Consider the following 23,574-nt stretch of genomic DNA (forward strand, 5'->3'; position numbering starts at 1 on the left):
TATATTCTTTAGAATTCAGTTTTCAAAGACCTTTGTTTCAATAAATCTACTTGCTGTCAACTCTGTATATGTGAAAATATATGACAAATTAGAGTGGAGAAAGAACCTTTGGTTTAAAAATGACCCAAAATGTGAAATTGAAGTCTTATAGGCAGGGATTTAATAATTGTTAGTATGATATCAGTTGTATGCCAGATTTTTTCCCTGTGGATCACTTCATAGCTAAGAACTACGAGGAACTACCTGATGATAACTCATAGAATTCTGTTTTAGATCTGAGAGAGACCTCAGTGACATCTAATTTATCCTTAATATTTTATGGATGAGAAAAATTTTTCTAAAAACAAGTTGACTTACCTAAACTCATGTGGCTAATTAGTGGCAGAGTGGGAATAGAAATCTGATCTCTGATTGGACTCAGTGCTCCTTCCACTCTCCAAGCAGCATTTAAATCCCCCAAAAGTAAAAGATTAGATATTCCCAAAAGGTAGTTCACATCTCTGTCATACCCTCTGCTCTCTTTCAATTCATGTTATTCTTGGTTACATAGCAAAACCTATTGTTTCTCTGATAGTTTCCCTCTGCATATTTTATAGAAAATTTTGCTTTCAGTATATTATTTTTCTTTGCAATAAGAACCCTGTACAATTTAACAGATAGCAAAGGCTGATAGAGCAGGGTAATCTGTGATGCTGACAAATAACATTGAGAGTTCACATTAAGCATTACTCCCAAATATGTTTCTAGTACATCACACCGACCATTTATGACAAAGAGGCAATATACCGAATAATTGTTAGATGTTTCTCAGAGTAAATACAATTTCTTCTTTTTAAAAATATTTTTATTGAAGTATAGTCAGTTTACAATGCTGTGTCAATTTTTGTATAGTACAATGTTTCAGTCATATAGGACCATACATACATTTGTTTTTCCGTGTTCTTTTTCACCATAAGTTACTACAAGATATTAAATAGAGTTCCCTGTGCTATATACTATAAACTTGTAGTTTACCTATTTTTTAATATATTAATATCTGCAAATCTCAAACTTCCAGCTTATCCCTTCCCACCCCCTTCCCCCTAGTAACCAAAGTTTGTTTTCTATGTCTGTGGACAATTGCTTCTTTAGGCATGTGTCATAACCTAGCCAGTTACTTTCTAAGTTAGTGACATGGCACTGTTCAATACCAGTTTAGGATTTCTAAAAAAGGACTGATTTTGAACTTTGATATTGAGTAAGTAATTTTTTTGAGATCGTTTAAAAATTCTCCTGTAAATAACATCTCATCCTTCCTCAAAAAAGATTGTGCATTCAAATAATGTTAGTAAATGATTCTAATGAAAGGATCTAATCCCTGGACCAGCTGCCTTTTAGGCATGATATTCCAGACTTTCATTTAATCAGTGTAATCAGATGCTTAGTTATTATCTTCTGCTTTCTAGATTCCCATAGTTTTTATAGGAGAGGCTGTGTGGTACTTTGGGATTATTCTAAAGGGGCAAAGGATGGGAGTCCTCTATGCCAGCATTCTTCCCCAGCTCTGAAAAGCCTCTGTGGTTTGGTACCCTTATGTGATGAAATAGCATTTCCTGTGTACATATGGAGAAATCCACTTGGCCAGTCTGGACAATACTCTCACCAGAGGCCAATCACAGTCACCCACCTCAAGTGTATATTCTCCAAAACCTTACATTTCTGGCAACACCAAAATGATATGGTACCTCTCAGTTGAGGGCAGTAAAAAAAGAAGGCGGTGTATTTGATTCTCCACTTTTTAAACCAAATACCTATATGCCTTTGTAATAAGCTGGGCTATTGTACCATTAAGTTTCCTCTAGCAATAACTTTTGTAAATTATCCTACTTAGTTTATGCCTCTCTGGTCTAATGTGTACAAGTTCTGCTTTGAAAGGTCATTTAACATGTTTCTTTCTCCCCCATCTTCCCCACAAAAAATTGTCTGGCATTCTAGATATAAAAAGTGTTACCTTTAAAATGTAAACTTTATTTTTAAAATGCACTTTATGCTCTTAATTTTTAAATACATAATTACTGTAGCTCTGCTTTATCTAATACTTGGTTCCTTAAAGTGATTATCGTAATTTAATAATATAGTATTATGTTACAGCCAGAGGGAAAAATGAATGGAAGAAAGCCATGCAGATACTGAGTTTTCCTTATGTGTGTGTGTGTGTGTGTGGTTATCCTTCTAGCTGTTCACAGAGTATGGCAGGCTGGCAATGGAGGAAACGTTTCTGAAGCCATTTCAGGTGAGTGGGTGTAAAATGTTGATAAATTCTTATAATTCTTTCCTGAAGACTATAACCAGGTATGTTAATTGAGATGGTCATGTTTCTTTCTTTCTTTCTTTCTTTCTTTCTTTCTTTTTATTCAAGAAATGCAGTTTTGAATACCTGTTTAATGCTATTTGATTCAAAGGAAGAGACAGAAATGGGAAAGTAAAAATTTAACAAATTATGTTTTTAATGTGGAAATAAAAATATGAATTAGGTATCTTGGTTCCTGCAAGAAATTTTCCCCCGAACCCTTCCTTAGAGATGTCGTAGAAACCAAATTGATGACTTTGTACTTTGTAAAACATAAAAGCTAAACATAGACAAGACTCCTGGGGTAATAGAAGGTAGTTCCAAGTCATGGCAAAACCTGGCCGAGCACCAGAGACAGGATATTGGGTAAGGGCAAGTTTTTGGAAGGTGTCTGTTTCTTTACTATGCGCTGACCTATGTGAACCATTACCTGCTCCATTGCACTGAGGATCAGAACAGCAACAAGCTGAGCCTCTGCTGGGGACCGTAGAAGAACATCAGGGCAATATCTGAGCTTGGACTGAGTGGTATAAGCAGACTGTCTGACCCTTTAGTGTTCCTCCTGCCCTTAACCTCTTTATATACCAAGAACTGGTAGCATATCACCAAGTCAAATAACTCTTAAAAATAATACAGAGAACAGGTACAGATTTAAACACCAAAGACTATCTATCTGAAGTATGATGGCTTCAGCCTAGGCTTATTGGAGGGGGCCCTGGAATTCAACCCCTCCCTGCAGATACACATCACCAACCAAGATGGATCATACCCTGAGGGGAATGAGAGCATACCAGGAAAGTGAACAACTGATGAAGGGCAAAGTAGAATTAATGACTCAGATGACAAGTAATTTAAAGTGAGCTGTACTAGTTATTTATTACTGCATGACAAATCACCCTAAAACTATGAACGTTTATTATCTCAAATATTTTTTGAGGGGCATGAATCTGGAGTGGCTTAGCCTGGGTGCTTTTGGCTCAGTCTCTCATGAAGTTGTGCTCAAGATGTTGGCTAGGGAGACACGCTCTTAAGACTTGACTAGAGGATCCACGTTCAAGCTCAGTCACATGGCTGTTGGCAGGAGGCTTTAGTTTTCACCACATGGACCTTTCCTTTGGGCTGCTCACAACAGGCTTCCCCCAGAACAAATGATCCTATCACCAGAGGAAGCAGCCAAGAGAGAGGCTGCAATCTTTTCTAACCCCATCTTGGAAGTGAAGACACCATCAGTTCTGCCAAATTCTGTTGGTCATATAGACCAACCCGGGCGTACTGTGAGAGGAGAAAAACAAAGGTGGGGAATACCAGGAGACAGGGATCTTGGGAGCTGTCTTGGAGGCAAACTAACAGATGGGCATATTAAATATTTTTAAAGAAATAGGGGATGAATGTCTAATGTTTCCAGTAATAGACTAGATAATTTCGATTGACCGTCTTCCTGACAATAATCAAAACAACTCGATAGAAAATTAAAAATTTGTTTGAATGAAAGAATATCAATAAGATGGTAAAAAATTGTTGAGATCTGAGGCAAGATGGGTGAAGGGATGAGTAGCATGTAAACCTAAGTCAAAAGAAAGCTAATGTACCTATATATCAAAATAAATAAATTTTAAGGAAAAAAAATTACTAAAGATAAAAGGCTGTTTCTTAATAATATAGGAAAGAGCTGTGAGTAAACAAATTGGTAAATATGTAAACAAACATTATAAATGCAATAATAATTTCTAATTTATAGCAGTTAAAAAAGATAGAACCAAAACACTGGACAAAATAGCATGTAAGTTTTGGTCCTTGCATTAATCAGGAGGAGTATTAAAATTACCTAAACTTAAAAAATTATATGTGATCATCAAAAGTTTAAGGGTTACCACAAGAATAACAGAACTAGAGTATATTGCACCCAGAACAGTAGAGGGGGAAATGGTATTAGGAAAAAGCAAACAAACAGATAAAACAAGTAAATATTGCAGTCATACTAAAGAGGACAAGAAGAAAGAAAAGAGAAATGAGGAAAAAGAGGAACAAAAAGAAAGCACAAAGCAAAGTGGTAAAGATAAGTCCAAATATATTCATGGTTTCAATAAGTACAAATAGATTTAAGTCACCCGTTAAAAGAGATGATCAGTTCCTATAAAAATGAAAAGTCCAGCTATGTGTTATTTATGAGAAACATTTAAAATGTAATAATGTGTTCATTTGAAGATAAAACTTTGGAAAAGAATATACCAGACACTAAGTGAAAAATTGAGTAGTTATATTAATGTGAGACTTCAAGTCACTAAGAATTATTTAGAATAAAAAAGTTTATAATGATAATAAGCTCACTTCACCTGGAAGATGTAAGAATTCCAAATTTGTATGTCAAATAGCCTCAAACTATGTAAAGAAAAAAAATTTGATAGACCCATAAGGGGAGACAGGTAAATTCATTCAAACACAGCTCTCCTAACTAATGATAGGTCAAGTGAACAAAAAATTGGTAAAGATAGAGAAGATAAGAAATAGGGTTATCAAACTTGCTTTATTGGACATGTATAATATACTGTACCTAACAAAGAATACATTGCACTTAAGCACTTAGATGCATTAGCAAAAATTTATCACACACTAAGCTGCAAAGGAGGTCTCCACAAATTCCAAAGGATTGAATTTATACTGACTTCATTCTGTGACTATAGGATAATTTAGTTAAAAGTAAATAAGAAAGTGCTCATTTAAAAAAGCATATTTTGGAAATTTAAATATTTATCTTTCAGAAATCATGGTTCAAGTCAAAATCATAATAAAAATTTGAAAATACTAAGAACAGAATGATTTTTAAAAATGGTATATGTTGGAAATTAAATGCTATAGTGAAACTAGCACTTGGAGGAAAAAATACAGCCCTAAAAGTTTATACTAGAGAAGAAGAAAGGAAGAAAATTAATGATATAAGCACAAGCCAAGAGAAAAAAACAACAGAAGAACCCTAAAGAAAATAAAAGAAAGACCATAGATAAAAGCCTCATGCTTCAAGATGAATTGATCTTAAAAACATAATGTGGAGTGAAAAAAACTAGTTGCTTCTCAAAGAGGCAGTATGATAGCATTTTTATACAGTTCAGAAATGAGCAAAACTGAACTAAAGAGCATATTGTTGAAGAACACATATACATATGTTATACAGCTATACTGAAGCAAAATTTAGGATAGTGGTTACCAATGGAGAGAAATGAGGATGCATCAGGGAAGAACACAAAGAAACCTTCAATGTTACTGATACGTTCAATTATTTAGGTGGGTTTGTGGATTGTCACGTGTTCATTTCATTAATGTACTTAATAACATACATATATGTTACATATGTTATTTTGTAGGTGTGATATCACAAAATTTTAAGATCTTTTAAAAAAAATCAGTAGTATGTCTCAAAGCCGGCAATTACCAACTAGCAAACATTAAGTTTTTTAAAAGTATACCATTTACAATAGCAAAAAAAAAAAAAAAAACCTTTGATGGTTAACTACCAAAATCCAAAATATAAAGACCTTTATGGAGCAAATATTTTCAGAGCTTTATTAAAGATCAAGGAAAATTTATATAAAACAGAGTTATAATATGATTCCACATGGGATGATTTAATGTTGTGGAGAATTTAATTCTCCCAAGTTAATCAGTATGCTCAGTGCAATTCCAATTAAAACTACAACAGGATTTTTTGAGAAAGTCAACTCATTTTTCTATAACTTATGTGGAAAATTAAGTTCTCTTTTAAGTCAGTTTTTAAAAAGAAAATCCAAATTGGAGAATTGAATACATACTAGAAAACCATAGCAATGAAAATGGTATGATTCTGCACAGATAAAAGAAAAAAGCCCAGAGGAACTAAACAGAGTTCACATATATTCCCGTATAGATGGAAGCCTGGCATTCAGTAGAGGTCATATCAAAAAGTGGGAAATGGATGGACTAATAGGTAGGATTTGGAAAACTATCTACTTTTTGAAGAAAAATTTGGATTTCTACTAAACAACATTATGGAAGTAAGCTCCAATTGGATTAAGGAACTAAATGTGAAAGTTAAAACTATAAAGTTATTAGAATAAAATATTGGAGAATATCTTTCTAAACTGGGGCGAAGAAACACTTATTCACTAAGACCCCCCCCCAAAATGTGGTAAAAAATTGATGGGTGTTACTGTATCAAAATAGAGCACTTCCATTTATCAAAAAACTCTATGAGCAAAGTGAATGGATTGGCAGAAGACACTGACAATGTCAAGAGTCAACGGGGGATTAATATATAGAATATGAAAGGAAGTTTTTGCAAATAAGACTTGGATGCCCATCAAAAATAGGCAAAGGAACTACTACAAGGCTATTAGAATGGCCAAATTTTCAGAGCACTGACAACACCTAATGCTCCACAAGTAAGGGTGTGGAACAACAAGAACTCTCATACATAGAAATGCAAAATAGTATAGCCACTTTGGAAGATAGTTTGGTGATTCCTTACAAAACTTAACATACTCATACCATACAATCGAATGATCGAGCTCTTTGGTATTTACCCAAGGGAGTTGAAAACTTATATTCACACAAAATCTACACAGAGTTATTTGTAGTAGCTTTATACATAATTGCCAGAAATTGGAAGCAACCAAGATGTCCTTCAGTAGGTGAATGTATATATAAACTGTGGTATATCCAGATGGTGGACTATCACTCAGCACTAAAAAAGACACGAGCTGTCTGCCATGAAAAGACATGGAAAAACCTTAAATGCATATTACTAAACAAAAGCCAATCTGAAAAGGCTATACACTGTATGATTCCAATTATATGATATTCTGAAAGAGACAAATACATTCATAAAATATGGTGAAAAGCATACTCTAAAATATTTTGCAACATCCAAAGGCAATGAACCCAAAGTATATAGAGTAGCATGAATAGAGTGTTAAAATTTATATTGAATTAAGTAGGAAAAAAGTCTGAGATCTGTAACATGATACTATTTGTGATTATTTAAAACTCTCTACATATGCAAATTAATATATGTTAGAGTAGGTGTGGTTGAGAGTAGACAGTTGACTGGGAGTGAAGATCTGGGAAAAAATTTGATAAAGTAATGCAAGAAAAGGACCTTTGCATGGAAAGATGCTGGTGTGTTGTGAGTGAAAGAGTATGAATCTCTCCTTTGAGGTCTGGAAAACAGATGGGGAGAGGAGGTAAGGTAGAATAAAACCAGCCCCTGCTTACAACCATCTATGTGATTTACAATACCTATTAGACTCTGTTGTCTTTTTTAAAAATAATTTGTCAAGTTGATAGTTGAACTGTTGTATGGTAATTAGGCTATTTGCTTTGATTTTTCTCTTCTCTGAACTTGTTACCTCAGGACTTACTGTCATAGATTGGGTAACTCCATAGTAAATTCTGGAGAGGGATTTTAAGTCTTACCAGCAGGTGTCACTGCATCTTACACTTTGCTAGATAAACAGAAACCAAGAGACCAAGTGCTCTGTTAAGTAGGTAGGTAGGCAGGTAGGTAGGTAGGTAGATAGATAAGCAGGCAAACAGAGTTACTGCCTTTGGTAAAAGACAAAAACAAAACAAAACAAAAACAACCCACAGTGAACTGAAAACAAGCTGCTGAAAAAACTTTAAGAGAGCATCACTTATTGGTAAACAGTTGACATTATAAAATATCAGCGAAAAGAAAAAATTTTGACTGAATGAGTCAACAGTGACTCCTAAACAAGTTTGGACTTGTACATCTAAGTGTCTGGAATTGAAATGAGAAACTCAGTAAGTAACAAAAGTGGCTTCCAAAGCTATTTAGTAATATTTAAGATTAAAGCAACCAAATTCAAAACAAAAAATACTACACAGCATGAAATTGAGATAAAATGCAAATATATTCGTCTCAGAACAGCATTTAAGATAGCAAAATAATTCACACTGAAATTAGGAAAAGCGTGGAGAGAAAAAATTCCAAATTAAAACAACTTTTAAATGAAAGTCTACATCAATAAACTTTTTTTTATCCTGGTGGGTGTAGATAATCAGGTTTATATATTTTTTAATGGAGACACTGGGGATTGAACCCAGGACCTCATGCATGCTAGGCATGCACCCTACCACTGAGCTTTACCCTCCCAACTAATTCAGTAAACTTTTTTAGCAGGTCACTCTTTATGTCCTCTTCCTCTGTCTGAGAAGATAGCAGCTTTATTTATTTGGATAAAATTGTGGAGAGATTTTAAATATTGCCCGAGAAAATAAGGTGAGGGACCATGAAATTTTAAAAATAGTAATTTGTACTAAAAGTAAATTTAACAAGTTTAAAACAGAAGAATTCTTAACTCTGAAACAGTGAAGTTATAAATAATAAACAAGCTCTATCTCAGGCAGCAAAAGTGAGGGCAACTAGCCAATGAAACGAATAGCTGAATTAACGGGTTACTTTGATTCTTCAACCAAAAGTCAATTTATACCAAGCAAACAAAATACCTGTCACTGTATTTTAAAACTATGTTTTTAAAAAGAGAACTAAAAGCTAAGTGAATTCAGCTTTAAAAAAGTTTTGAGGTGTAAAGTGAAGGCAGTGGTGTGCTGGTAAATGTTTACAACTAGCTGGGGAAGAGGGGGAGATGGAGCTGATTTGTAGCATTTACTCATTTCTGTGGTGTAAACACTTTCACAATGGCCAGTTTCAAGCTACCAACATGATGTCACCTGACTTGTAAAATTTCTCTAATTTTAATAACTCTTCCTGGTGAGCCCATAGAGCCAATTCTGAACTATTTAATACACTCAAGAAGTGTAACCCGTATTAGGACATAGCATTCTCTAGGTGACGTTACTTATTTTCTCACTTGTTTTGCTCACTATGGGCACTTGAATCTTAAGAATAATAATCCAGCAGGAGCAACCTCATCAGTAACTATTCTATAAATAACTAGGTTCTTTAGCTTCTCTACCATAGGTCTTCAAGAGGTTTGGTTGAGCATGAATACATTTCCATTAATTTAAACATAATGGTGTGGAATACCCAGGCATATCTGACAAGAACTTTAGATAATAATTTCCCATTTGCTCTAAGGACCTGGTGAAAATATCTCATCAGTTGGAGTAGGAGATTTGTCTCTACTTGGGTCTATGAATTTTTCTTCCTTGGTCATTTGGACTCGTACAAGGCACACCTGGCGTGACATACCTCTACTCTGAGATGATTACATCCTTGGGTCAGAATCCTTATTACTAATTGTAGGAATTTTTTAGATTGTTAGATATTATTTGAAGTTCTCTTTAAATGAACTGTTTCATTTATAGACTTTTTCAACCAAGCCAGACAATCATCTTCTAATGCCCTATGCTACGTGGTTGGCCACTAGTTACTTCTTACCCTGGGAAAGGCTCATTTTTCATTTGCATGGCTCTACAGCTTTCTTTGTGTGCTTTTCACTCATGTCCTCTTAAATCTGCCGGGCTGAGGTGGTGGAGAGGGTTTTTCACTTGTTTCTATAATGTGGTGATAACAGTAAGTTTGCTGTTGGGCCTGCACTGAAAACAGATTCCCCAGTATGCTGGAACGTGAACTCTAAGAAGCCTCTGTGTTATTACACCATTAAATGTGCCCTTTGGCTGGAGCAACCCAGAAGTTTGCCATTTAACCATTTCATGTCCTCTTACTATATGGGCTACAAAGAAATGGAAACATCCCCCAATTTACTAAAGTATATTCTTGGTACTCCCTTGAGCCAATTTTTTAGATGCCTGCATTTCCCAGTGGCATTTCTGTATGGTAGGTATCTTTATAAGCCAGTCTACAAAAGCCTGTCTAATCTGTAGTAAGTTTAAATACTAGCCACACTGTTCCTGAACCCTGGTCCCTTTATCCAGAGCCCTGAATATATCCAATTATTCCTGGACCTCTCTGCGGCATGGAGCCCTGAAATAGACTGGCGAGATTACTGGCAGTATTTAGGTTGTGTGGCTAACACAGAAGGGATGAGTGTTAATGAGATCTGCACCCTTGGTGACAGACACAGAGCAAGATTTTATATGCACCTAGATTAGAATTACCTGGTGAGCTTATTAGGTTTCTGAGTTCTGTTGAATCAAATCCTTGCATTTGGGACCAGGGAATTGGCACTCTCCAGGTCATTCTTAAGCACATAACATTTGCAGACTGAATTAGCAACTGAGCACACCTGGCAGAGGGCATATGGTAGGGGAGGTTCTGGTAGCAAGAGATAGAATACCATTTCTATGCATATTTCTATGTACAGGTAGTTAGTAAATTAAGATTTGCCTGCAAGAGGAAGAAGGATAAACCCTGAAAAAATTTTCCTGCATGTAAACTTGAATTCCCTTCTCTTAGAAGCCTTATTCTTGAGCATATGTTTTAAGATTAGTTATATTTATTCTCTTCTCTTTCATCTCCCCAGTATTAAGTACTCCACCTTCTAGATTAATTCATCACAGTTTTTATCCAGAGCATTTTCAGTAACCATTTTTATACGCTTAAAGGCCCACCAACATCTTAGGCCTTAGAAATAGATTTGACTCACCACCTACACACACACAAATGGTAAGTATGTGAGGTGATGGAGGTGTTCACTAACCTGATTGTGGTCATCTTTTCACAAAATATACATATGTAGAATCATCACGTTGTGGACTTTAAATGTACACAATGTGTTAAATGACAGTTATATCTCAGTAAAACTGGAAAAAAAGATCTGAGTTCTCTTTGTGAGATTAGAGTGAAACTCAATTCTTCATGCTCCTTTCAGTGGAGACGTAATAGTGAGCAGGTCAGTCCATGCCAGTCTTAAGGTTAAACTGAAGTTTGCTAGAAAATAACAGTAGAGGAAGCATATGATAATGTACCTGTTACATTAGGAGAAACCTGTGTCTCACAATTTCCCATTCAAATTGAGCCTACATATGGAAAATTAGGAATTATTAATTATGCTTAAGGACTCTTTATTCCCATGATTTAAGAATGTTCATCTACAGAATAAAATTCTTTGATAGTGATTTCAGCTACTTTGAAACAAAACGTCATTTGTCAAGTATCTGTGATGGCTGTAACTGCCAAGTCACACCAGAGAAATCCATGATTTCACTGAGAAAATGAGAGGCTGTTGTTTGGCTGCTTGGGCTGAAAATGAAAGGAGAAGATATGTTGGTAGTAGTGCTGAGGAGAAAGACAGCTGTCTGGGAAAGCTTCTTTATCCCACGTTCTGTCCAGAGAGCAATTTAAGTGATCTGAGAACTGTATGAATTAGAATAGAATATTCATCTGGACACAGAATGAGGTCAGTGGTACAGACCAGGATTCTCCCAACTGTCCACATTTAGGTACATGAAATGTCTAGAAGACCTACATAATAATAACAGTTTATCATTTTGTCCCAGGCACTGTGCCAAATATGTTTCTTAATGTGGCTCAAATTAATGTTCATTATAGTAATTATAGACAAATTGGTCAAATTATGTGCTTATGAAAAGCATTTGGTTTCCCAAACAAGCAGAGGTTGAAACAGTGCTGTACAATCAATAATCTAACAGTCATTGATCCTGTATTATGGACTAAATAAAGTGACACACAAATTGACAAGACTGAGAGTGTCCTCTTGAGAGTTTTGTAGAATACCCAAGGCAAAATTTGGCTAATTACTTTGGTATAAATTTGTTGCCAGTTTAACAGATCTCCAACCATAGTCTTTCAAGAGGGTATCTTGATTGGTCTGGAGGCTTAGGTCTGTGCCTCTATCTGTTCGTTATGGACACTTCCTTACACTTTCAGCAACACAAGACAATTCAAGACAAAACAAAATACATGAGACAAGACTTTGTATGAATTGTCAAACAAAGGAAGACAAAGCAAACTGCAAAATCATAAACAGATTAATGGCAAAAATATTTACTGAATGGCATCCCTCAAAACCAAAAGTTCTAATAACCTTATGCAAAACTGAGGTATAATTATTTATCCAATGAATGTCCTTCCAAAACTAAAAGTTGAATTACCCAATACAAAGACTTAGAACTAATGATCCCAATGGGTCTTTATAACAAAAATCCTAGAATGACAAATTAATCAGCAATAAGAGCACAGTGAAACAAATCAGAACTCAGATCAGATAATTGTTGAGACACATTCAACTGGAAGTAAATTTGAAGGACAAATGGAATTTGGGGACAAGGGACAAGGAGAATGCACATGTTAGTCTGAGTGTCATAGGGGATGCTGCCAAGTGAGCAAGTTCAAAACTATCTTGGTGGGACTTCCAGAATTGCCAAAGGATGACACCATCACTCAAAATCTGATACGAAAACCAAAGCTGAATTTATTACTTAATTAAATATAAGAGCTATGCTTGTGAGGCATAGTCTCATTGAGCAAACTAATGATTATATGTAGGATTTAAGGGCTTATTTGTTTTGGATTTGCATGGTTTCAGAGACAAGGATGGGTTGACATCAATTTTTGAGTACTTTTTGTTTTATTATTTTTTTAATACAGAAGCATGTTTTATATTGGTTGTAGAGATTAGAAATGGGTTGACATGAGCCTCAGTTAATTTTCTGGAATGAGTCTTCTACTACTTAGCTGACTTTTAAAGTATGAAGCTGTCACTGGTTGGCTTTCAGTGGGCTGTTGACTGAAGTGAATTGTTAATTAATTAGATGGGTTTAAAACAAGTTCTGTGTTTACTTATTACCTGAAACTGAAATTAGAACTGAAATTGACTGCTTAAACAGGTTAAAACCAGTTCTTTACTGGCTGCATGGCCCGAGAACAGATTTTCCTGGGAGTTTGGGAGTATCTTCACATATTTATAATGGATGTGCGCATAAATTTAGCATTATATTTCAAGTAACGTTATTTCATGTCAGCTCTTTTATACTGACATAATCAACTCATGTATTGATATATTCCATATACTTGTTAATATTAATAGCTACATAATATATTATCATATTAATATGCCATAATTTGTATAGCCATTCCCAGTTGTTGAGCATTTGAATTTTTTCCCCATTTTTCACTATAACTCATAGTATTGCTATAACACTCCTTTTGAATAATTTCCTGAAGGATATAGTCTCCAAAGAGAAGTTAACAAAGGTTATAATGTTTTTCATGATTTAAAAAATAGGATCATTTGTAGGATCTGCACAGCATAGGTTCATCATTTGCCCCAGTTGCCTGACTGGCTTTAATTTATTTTTAAAAAGTTTTTATGACTTCAGATATTTTTACCTGAGTACATTAGGGTAATTTGTATTCTTGATGTTTTCATCTCTGCCTATACTTATGAACAAAACAAGATTCAGCAGTGGAAAAGTGGATGACTTTTGAAATAAGGACTTAGATTCATAGAATTCCATACAGGATAAATGTAAAGGATACAAATTATTTTGGGAGGGGATGGGGCCAGTGGGTATACTGTACCTGGCTCCTCCACTTTGAGAGCTAACTAGTAAATATTTAGGGATTGTGTAAGCCAATTATTAAATCATTAGTAGCTTGAAATTAGCCATGGGGGCCTTATTTGCACCACAGAAGTTGTCAAATGCTACAAATCAAGGCATGTTTTCTTGGAGAACCAGTTTACACCAGCACATCGCTGGATGGGAGCATTAGGCAGGGAACTTGGAATCTGACACTATAGGTAGATAGAATATAGATTGCTAATTTAAGAAAATAAGACTTCATATTTGATCCTGTTCTACACATGGTCCTCATTATGTTGACTTGGGAAGATGCCCAGTGAAAAAGACTAAGACATGAAACTAAACTTTCCCAAGAAAAATGCAAAATACAGCCAAATCCACATACTTGGTTTCATTTATCCTGGTTTGATGAACCTCTATTTTGCAAAAGTTGCTTCTTAACTGACCTCCATTTTCAAAATGCATGTTTTAGGCAGAAGTGTTCTTAATACAAATTATCGTATTTTATTTTGACAAAAATATTGACAAGAATGGACATCTATCTAAAGATAGGAGACTATTTAAAGATAGTATATATGGATATTTTAAAATTCTCCTCTCCACAAGAATCTCTCCTCTCCCCACAAGAATCCACAGAAAACACACACACACACACACACACACACACACACACACACACGAGAGAGAGAGAGAGAGAGAGAGAGAGAGAGAGAGAGAGAGAGAGAGGCTTCCACTGTAGTGAAACAAGAAATAGCCATGATGCAAACTAAGAAGTGTCCCTACTTAAGGAAAGATGTTCAGTCAAAGATTTTTATACCCAGCAAAATTGACTTTCACATATAAAGGGCATAAACTGTTTTCAGCATATAAGAATGCAAAGGATGTTGTTCCCATGAGCCCTTAGTGAGAAATCTAAAGAATAAGCTTCAGTTAAGCAAAGATGACATAGCTTCACCAAAGGAGAAATATACTGTGTGCTTCCTGATAAAATAACACTCTGCTTCTTATAGTCTTGCCAAAGAAATAAAACCAGAGCAAGGTTAAGCCTCTGTATCCAGCTGCCAGTTTGCAGGACATCCAGAGGACAAAAGGACATGTTGAAGTGCCCTTTGAATATATAGTCAGCAAGGTCCAGGTTACGGAGACTCTCCAGGTCAAATTCCCAGGTTCTTCAACAGATAAACTGTAAAGGGAAAATGGGGATGAAAAAGGAACCTGTAGTTTAAAAGAGAATTAAAAGAAATATCAGTAAATTTTAACAGACAAGGCTAAAATATTCAGTTAGTAACCCAAAGATATAAACTCTAAGAACATTTAAAGATAGCTAATTTCATAAATATCATTCTTTTTTCTCAGCCTTCTACATTTTTTTCCGGAAACTAACATTTGAGGTATAACTTAATCTAACTTATAAAAGAATGTTTTAATGCCTCAGATTGTAAACTGTATGTTTTATACTTAACTTTGAGGCAGTGCAGCAGGAGTTTTGAAGTAAGTCCCAAGTTTAAATGCTAGCTCTTCCATACTGGCTGTGTGACTTTGGGCAAATTGCTTAATGTCAAATGGGGGTGGAAGTGATTTTTATGTATTTCTTTTTAAACAAATAGTAAATTATAACCTCTCTTGGAGCTGTTGCAGGAGTGCATGAAATACCATGTGTATAATTCCTGGTATTGTTGTTGGCTTATAATAGGCAGTCAATAAATGAAGGCTACTCTTACTTTGGTTTCAGTAGGTGTGGTGTGGGGCCCAAGAAGTCGGTACTTTTAAAAGCCTCTCAAATGATTCTAATGGTTGTTCTAATTTGGGACACACAGTCCCTGATAAAATTCTTCAGGATGTGAGCAAATACTCAGCTTGAAGGATGTTTATCAATGCATTTCTTACAATACTAGAAAAACTGGAAAACATCTAAGAGAATGGCAAAATAAACCTGTGGTCTATCCATGTATTAAAATATTATGTGGCCATTAAAATTAAAATCGAATAGCTCACATAGTGTCATGCGTCAGGCACTGTCCAAAATACCATGTGTATATAGTCTCATTTAGTCGTCCTGTGAGATGGGTTCCATTATTACCTCTATTTGACAGATGAAGAAATTAAAAATGTACGTGACATTACAAATAACAAGTTAGGAAGCTGAAACATTTCTAAACTATTAATAATAAAAAACATTTTTATAATAAAAAGTTGGCCTTGTTAGAGGAAAGACTGAATTAGCTGCCTAACAAAATATTTCAAAATTGTCATATGAAGAAGTAATCATAGTTATTTACAGCCAAAAACTAGGGGGAAATAGTATTACAAAGGTATGTTAGTTATTTTTCTGAATTTTTTTTTATGTGTGTTTGTGGTATTTGTCAGTTTTTTTAAATTTGTAATTTGTTATTTTTCTCATTCTAAATAAATGCTATCTTTTAAGCCCTTTTCTTATTAAGCCCTCCCCTGAACAGATTGTATAAGCTTCAGGTCCCACAAAACCTGGATCCTCACCCCTCTGCCTACCACATATGCATCATGAGAGCCCCAAAAGAGAGACTGGGACAAATGCAATAGAGGAAAACTGCTTAGACAGATGATAGATGAAAATAATCTTCGTAAAAAGCTTCCCAAAAACTAACAGAGGTGCCCTACGCTGGCAGAGGGGCACTATGTAACTTTAATCAGTTTGGGGGCTGCTTTCTGTTCACATTTAATGGAAATGGGTAGGATGATCTCATAGGGGAGAGATTGCTCGGAAACAAAACTTTCAAAGTTTTGTTTTTCAGTTCCACTATGTGGCATACACTATTCAGATGACAGTAATATCACTTAATTGGTTTGGAGGAAAAGCAGGGAGGCAATTTAGAGTCCCCTTAATCAATCCATTCTTCTTTGTTTCTTAGAGTCTGATATTTCTTGTTCGAGACTGGAGTTTCCCATATGAATTTTCATATGGATCTGATGGTGGCTCCAAATTCCTGGAAAAACGCCTCAAGGTTTGTTAGATATTTAGATGCATGAAATTTCCCCAGTAGTAATCTAGAATTATTTTTGTTGAATGATTTGCTGAATACTCAGTAGCCACAATCTCATTTAACCTTCATAACATCTCTGTGAACAAACTAAGATTGATGTTTAATAAAATACTGTAGGTTACAATTTTAAATATTATCAATAATTATGGTACAGAAAAAACAATAGAAGAAAAAAATAAAGAAAGAACAAAAAATTATGACAGAAAAAGAGTTCTTTTGTAGATATCTGTAATATAATGATTTATTCCTTAAAGCTGAAACTTTTAATTTAAAGAATCAAATCAGTTCAAGATTGACAGTAAAAAAACTGGATTCATGTTTTAGTGGAGTTTTAAAGTCAATTTAACAGAAATATTTCATTTTGAAATTCCCGAAGTAAATCTTAGAACATTTTGGTAGTAGTTCACAGAAAGTGAAATTAGAAGGCTTTCCATTTTCTATGTCAGGATAGTTCAATATTGAATGAATTGCTTACACCGAACAGATATCGTCCAAAATACCTACTGAGTAATCAGGAAAAAAATGGAGATTAAAAAAAAAGTTCCTTGATAATCAGAATCTTTAAGCTTACCTTTTTTGGTTTATTGTTATTTTTAGGGTAGTTTGTCTTTACTATTAACTGTCAAATAATGTTTAAAAAAAAAAGGCAGGGGAAGCAATTTAGCTTATAAAAACACCCAACTATCCAGATGCCTTTCTAGAATTTAAGTATGTACCTACCAGGTTACAAGAGGCTGTCTTGAGTATCTCCTAAAAGAAGGTAAGAATGTCTTATGATCTATTCATGTCTCCCGTGAGTACTTTGAATTAAAATTTGAATTTGTCAGAACTAGCTAGAGTAAAACTCCACTAATTTGTACTAAACAATGGGAAGGCCCACTGAGTTAGCAAGAATAGACATTTGTTAATCATAATAATAATGCCATATGTATACTATACGTAAGATATGGCTGTTTTCTTTCTTTAGTATCAGCCCTGCCATGTCATTTTTTTATCATTGAGACCAGACAGACATAGCAAATACAAGATGCCACAGAATTCTTCTGGAGTTTGATTTATATTGAAAGTAGTTTAAACTTCAGAATGATTTACTGCAGGTCTCAGGGAACCAGCATGAAGAACTACAGAATGTTCGAAAACACATCCATTCCTGTTTCACCAAAATTTCCTGTTTTCTGCTACCTCATCCTGGCTTAAAAGTAGCTACCAATCCAAACTTTGATGGAAAACTGAAAGGTTTGTCTGTCTTTTAATGAATATGTTTATGTCACTTAGTCTGAGTACAAAAATGTCATTTTACGCACAGGGCTTGTGGCTGCTAGTTTAATTTATCAACTGATGTGAGGCTGATGATTAGAAATTTTCAGTAGAGCTGGGAATCCTGGGCTTATGCTCAAGCACCTCCCTGGTGAACTGTGGGATTCTATAGGTGCCGAACACGTACACTGAGAAAATAGGCCAAATCCTGCATTCACCTGGGAGGCATTAACCTTCACGCCTTCTCAGAGGTTGCTACTCACCTCTGTGCTCCTTAATATCTTCCTGTTCAACTTTCCTTATTTTCATTTAAGAGGAAAAATACATGTCTATATTTTTGGAATGTTGTATTAAATTAATATAATTAGAGATAGAAATACTGCTTAGTACTGAAGTGAAGCACTTTAAAACCACTGCTAAAAATTTAATTATAAATAATTTAGAAACTTCACTAATAATGAAATCCTCTTCTGAATGAGAACCAGTTTCAAAAAAAACAGAGTGTTTTTCAAATAGTATAAACTAATGGTATGTAATTATCTCTTGAACAGAGGTCTGACTAACATTTTAAGATTCCAAAGCAACTCCATTTAGTTTAAAAAAAAAGGGGGGGTGGGGGTGGGGAGGAAGGACTTGGAGGCAGGGATCTGAGGAAGCAGAAACTAATCTTTCCTAATAGATAATCGCTAGTTCCTTAGATGTTTGCTTTGTAGTTAATACAAGGTAGTAGAAAGATATTTCTGATTTTTCACTTGTAAGCCTAGTATTAAGTCCATCACCAAGTTCAGACATTTGCTTAATTTACTGCAGCCTTTTTGCCTTGTGCCAGGGGTAATGAGAGTGACATGACAAGCTTTTCAGCACAGATGTGCTCAAAGGGCTTTAAAATGGACAGCATAACTCGTATTCAGTTTTTATGGAACTGGCAAGTTTGAAAAGCAAACCTATTTTTTCCCCCTATATCCATGGTGTTTACTCTCTAGATAACCGTGTATTTAACTATAGCAGTTAATATCATAACAGAATCCCAAATTTCTGAATCTTCAGCATAGTTTTTATACATGTTTTAAATTGTCTTTTCTTTACACAACAGAACAGATAGCCATAGGCACATGTTAATGCATGGATTATAGGACCCTATAATTTTACTGTCACTTCTGAATTCCAACCCACTAGTGAGCACACAGACCTCTTGATACCGTGCAATTACCTAATGGCTTCAATATGTTTTGAATAAATTCCATAAAGAGAGGGCTCCCACAAGGCCGTTCTTTCTTCTCTGTAGTTGGGGAGCCATAAATAGGCAGAGCAGGGCCAGGCCTTCAACAGCAGTCCTTTACTGAGACAAATTGTGCTTCCTTAGCAGCTCCAGTTAGACTTCAGACAGCATAGCCAAGCACCAGTGCAAGGTTATTATTTTTAAAAAGGTATTTCTAATGACTTGTCAGAGTCAGATAATCCTGAGAAAATGCCTTCCTTGGTTGGTTTACACAGCAGCACCATACCGGTGCATCTGCCCTGCAGGGTTCTTATGAAGCATGTATCATCGCCAGTTATCATGACCGATGATGACTTTGGCCTAGCTCCTGAATTCCTAGCAAGGTTTTACTCTTGTGGCAGAAATTGTTGAAGAAGTGATAGAAACAGAACATCATCCTGAATAATCACCCACCCGCACATATTATTGAACACTTGCAGTGAGCCAAAGCTGACTAGCGTACCTCTGCAAGTTGATCTGAACTGGTCTGCAGATGTTCTGGGTTATGGATTTACTTGTGTTCCATTAATATTGTTAGCTAGAGCTCCCCACTTGTGTGTGACATGAATATAATGTTCGTATTTTCTGAATCCAAAATTGGACTACCTGGCATTGGTGAGAATAAAGTTAGACTATGGCTAATACCATCTTCAGAACACATTTTTAATCCAAATGTGTGGTGCTGTACTGGTTATTTTGATGATAATTACCACACTTGCTGGTGCATTAGATATGCAGGTGTATCTTACTCCATTACAGTTTTATAAGGAATTTTTTTTTGGAGGAGTAGAATTTAAGTCTATGTTTTAAAAGTGGTTTTATAAAGAAAGAGAAAGCTTTTTGTTTTATACAGATATTCAGGGATAATTCATATATTCTAGATATATAGTAATAGTCTACTAATGCTGAAAAAAAGCATAAAATCATAGAGCGAAAAAGAAACCTATTAGCATCAGTGAATACAGATACATAGTAGGCAACAAAACACAACATAGGAACATAGGAACATAATATAAATACCAGTATTTAGAGAAAACTAAACTAAACTAAAACTAAACTAAACTAGTAACTAAAAAGCAGACCACAATAATAAATACATTTGAATAAACCTATAGTAATACAAAGCACAATTATCAGTAAAAATTGGTACAGTGCAAACAGAAAATAAATTTGAACAAACTCCTCTACAAGTACTCATGAAACATGGACACAAATTTCAAAATTTGTGCTGCACAAAACATGAAGTAAAACAAATCAGAAGGATTTCCAACATCATGCTCATACACATCATAAAAGCAGTAAGCAAGAGAAGAGAAACATGAATTCTTATGTAAACTGGTATTTCAATGTACGTTGGGGCTATAATAACAAGGAGGGAACGTGTAAACAAATCATAAGGTTTGACTATTTACCCTTAAGGCCTCAGAAATAACCAGCCCCAAAGCCTGAAAACTCAGTGACTCTGCTGAAATTCAGATTTTAAAAAAATTATAGGAAGTTAAATAATAATTTTAAAAATTAGACTGTGTTCAAAAGATGTCTCTGAAAATACTTTCTGGGTTACTTTCCTAAATCTGTAATGTTAAGCTTGAACCTAACTCTGTAACGTGGGTTATGTGTCATCACATGTACCAAACACGGTAGGTCGGTAACTCAGACTGCCTCTAATCTGCTGGCTGCCAGGCCTCTGGTGCCTTTTCTTAACAGTGTTATTTTGTGTTGCTGAGTTTCACCACTGCAGGCAGCATCAGCATCAGTGTCTTTTCGAACTTGAGTCCCACTTCCCACTCCCCACCGAGTTCCATACATTTTTCATAAGGTGGGCACACTAAACACAACTTTTAGATACATTTTCTCAAGGGAGTACATCCTATAAAATCGTAAATATCTGCCCTTTCCCCATTTAGGAGCCCATATTATATACATATACTTTTATATAAACCATGAACAAGACTTAAAGATATCAGAACACATGAAATGGTTATGTGAATGGGGTATAAAACATTTGTATAATGTATAATATCAAGAAAGCTATTTTATAAGTGAAAGACAAGATAAAAATGTAATTAGAGCAGAGATAAGAAAGACCAGCAATAGGAGTTTGGGCAAGGAGGATCGTTTAGCCTGAGAAAAGTGGGTTTCAGGAGTAATTTAGATGATGGGAAAGTGACAGCTTTATTCCTGGGGAAGAAATAGAGGAAGTCAAAGGATGAATAATTTTATTGTATGGCATGGAGGACTGGATAGGATTTTTAAAATAATGATGAATTTGCTTTTACTTGTAGAAATAGATGATGAATTCATCAAAAACTTGAAAATACTCATTCCTTGGCTACTTACTCCTGAGAACCTAGATATTAAAGAGATCAATGGGAACAAAATCACCTGCCGAGGTCTGGTGGAGTACTTCAAGGTATCACTCTCATTTCTAGAGCGTTTGTGAGTACTTGGGTTTGACATGTTTGGGAATGCAGTTCCTACCTTAAACAAAAAAAGAAAATTGTAGACTCTGTAATATGAGGTAAAGGTATTGAGGTCTATATAAAAATGATAAAAATGTTATTAAACTCCCAAGAGGAGCTTGCGTTCTGAAAAAAATTTTTGAGGAAACTCCTTGAGGTAACTTTACGATCTTCTTTTATCGTGACAGAAATATATTTTGAAACATAAAGGTATCTAAGAGTTGGAAAAGTCTGTTTCCTTTTAGGGGGAGGAAGTATTTCCCAGGGTGCATACCACATAGTCCTCAGTCATGACCTATACTGAATTTTAGCTTCATTCTGAAGATTTTCCCCAAGAGGCTGTACTTTGCCTTCCTACTGGAGAACATTCTTCCACATTTCCTGCTCTCTGCACCAAAGGCCAATTTGAAGTGGAATCTATTTTAAATTTGCATTAACCTGTTTACCTCAGGTAGCCCCAAATACAATTCTTTTTTTTTTAACCAATGCACATATATAGCAGAGGATTTCAGTTACCAATCTATGTGTATTGATGCTCCAAGGACTGAAATATCAATTTTTTAAATTCACATTTTATCATTTTAAAATATGATCATATGCCTCCTATGTGATATTTACCTTCATCATTCTCAGCAATGAATGACATGTTATTTATTTATTTAAAATTTGAATCCTTGGCTGTGCACAAAACAGTGTGGAGGAGCTTAGAATTTAGTAGGAGATTTAGGGCCCTTGCACAGATATATTCCATAAAGCTTGTGGCAGCAGTAGGTACAAATTCCTATGGGCAACTGAAAGAGAAATGTTACTCCTAGCAGAGGGATCTGAGAAAGTTTTAAAGAAGGTGACAGTGAGTTAAGCCTTTGGAAAGGGTAGGATTGGCAAGTGGAGATGTGTGAAAAGGGACTTGCAGGAAAAGGGAACAAGAACTAAGAGGGAATTAAAAGTAGAGAAAGAGATAACTGTTCCTGAAACTGTCAAGGCCTTTTTTAATTTATTTTTTTTAATTATCAAGACCTTAGACCTTAGAATACAATTTAACAGACTAGAGAAATATTGAATGGAATTATTTGAACATGAGTCTTTTTCTTATCTTTTTTTTTGTGGGTCAATATAAACCATTTATTTATTTATTGAGTTATAGTCAGTTTACAATGTTGTGTCAATTTCCAGTGTAGAGCACAATTTTTCAGTTATATATGAACATACATATATTCATTGTCGCATTCTTTTTTGCTGTGAGCTACCACAAGATCTTGTATATATTTCCCTGTGCTATACATCTTTTTCTTTCTTTTTAAAAATTTTTTTTAGGCTTACATAAAGATCTATCAAGGCGAAGAATTACCACATCCCAAGTCAATGTTACAGGTATTTATTCATCAAGAGGCATGATATTGTAAAAACGTATTGTCATGGAAGCTGCGCTGAAGATATGCTCCAATCTGGCCGTCAGAAATCACTAAATAATAATAGTGGGTGGAATGACTTATTGGAAGATTATTTTTCTAATAATTACCCATTTGTGTTCATCTAAACATTTTCACATACACATACAGCAGCCTCATTTGTGCTGAGATATACTTTATACCAGAGTCTTCATTCTCTTTGAATTAAGTTTAGGAAACAGATTCATACTGTGATTTAGATTCACACATGTAACAGGAGGTAGAAAAGCAGGTCCAGGTTTTAAACAAGTGGACTCTACAAATAAACATTTAAAAAAGGTAAAACTCGATGTTTCTCATACTTATTTTTTAAATTTCTGTAAATTCTTAATGGTCCCTT

General features: G+C 34.9%; 1 protein-coding gene across 5 annotated transcripts in view; it reads left to right on the forward strand.

The window, feature by feature from the left end:
- Positions 1–23,574, forward strand: part of ATL1 (atlastin GTPase 1) — a 65,371-nt gene that overhangs the window by 35,211 nt on the left and 6,586 nt on the right. For all 5 annotated transcript variants that reach the window (XR_012073595.1, XM_015235583.3, XM_072963040.1 and 2 more), the window contains exons 7-11: positions 2,216–2,272; positions 16,678–16,770; positions 17,907–18,045; positions 21,610–21,737; positions 23,101–23,157. Coding sequence is in view for 4 of the 5 variants with exons in the window: in XM_015235583.3 (XP_015091069.1) it covers positions 2,216–2,272; positions 16,678–16,770; positions 17,907–18,045; positions 21,610–21,737; positions 23,101–23,157 (474 nt within the window). In the remaining variant the exon portion in view is untranslated. The remainder of the gene's footprint in view (positions 1–2,215; positions 2,273–16,677; positions 16,771–17,906; positions 18,046–21,609; positions 21,738–23,100; positions 23,158–23,574) is intronic.

Source organism: Vicugna pacos, chromosome 6, assembly GCF_048564905.1.
Source record: "Vicugna pacos chromosome 6, VicPac4, whole genome shotgun sequence".
NCBI classification, from domain to species: Eukaryota; Metazoa; Chordata; class Mammalia; order Artiodactyla; family Camelidae; genus Vicugna; species Vicugna pacos.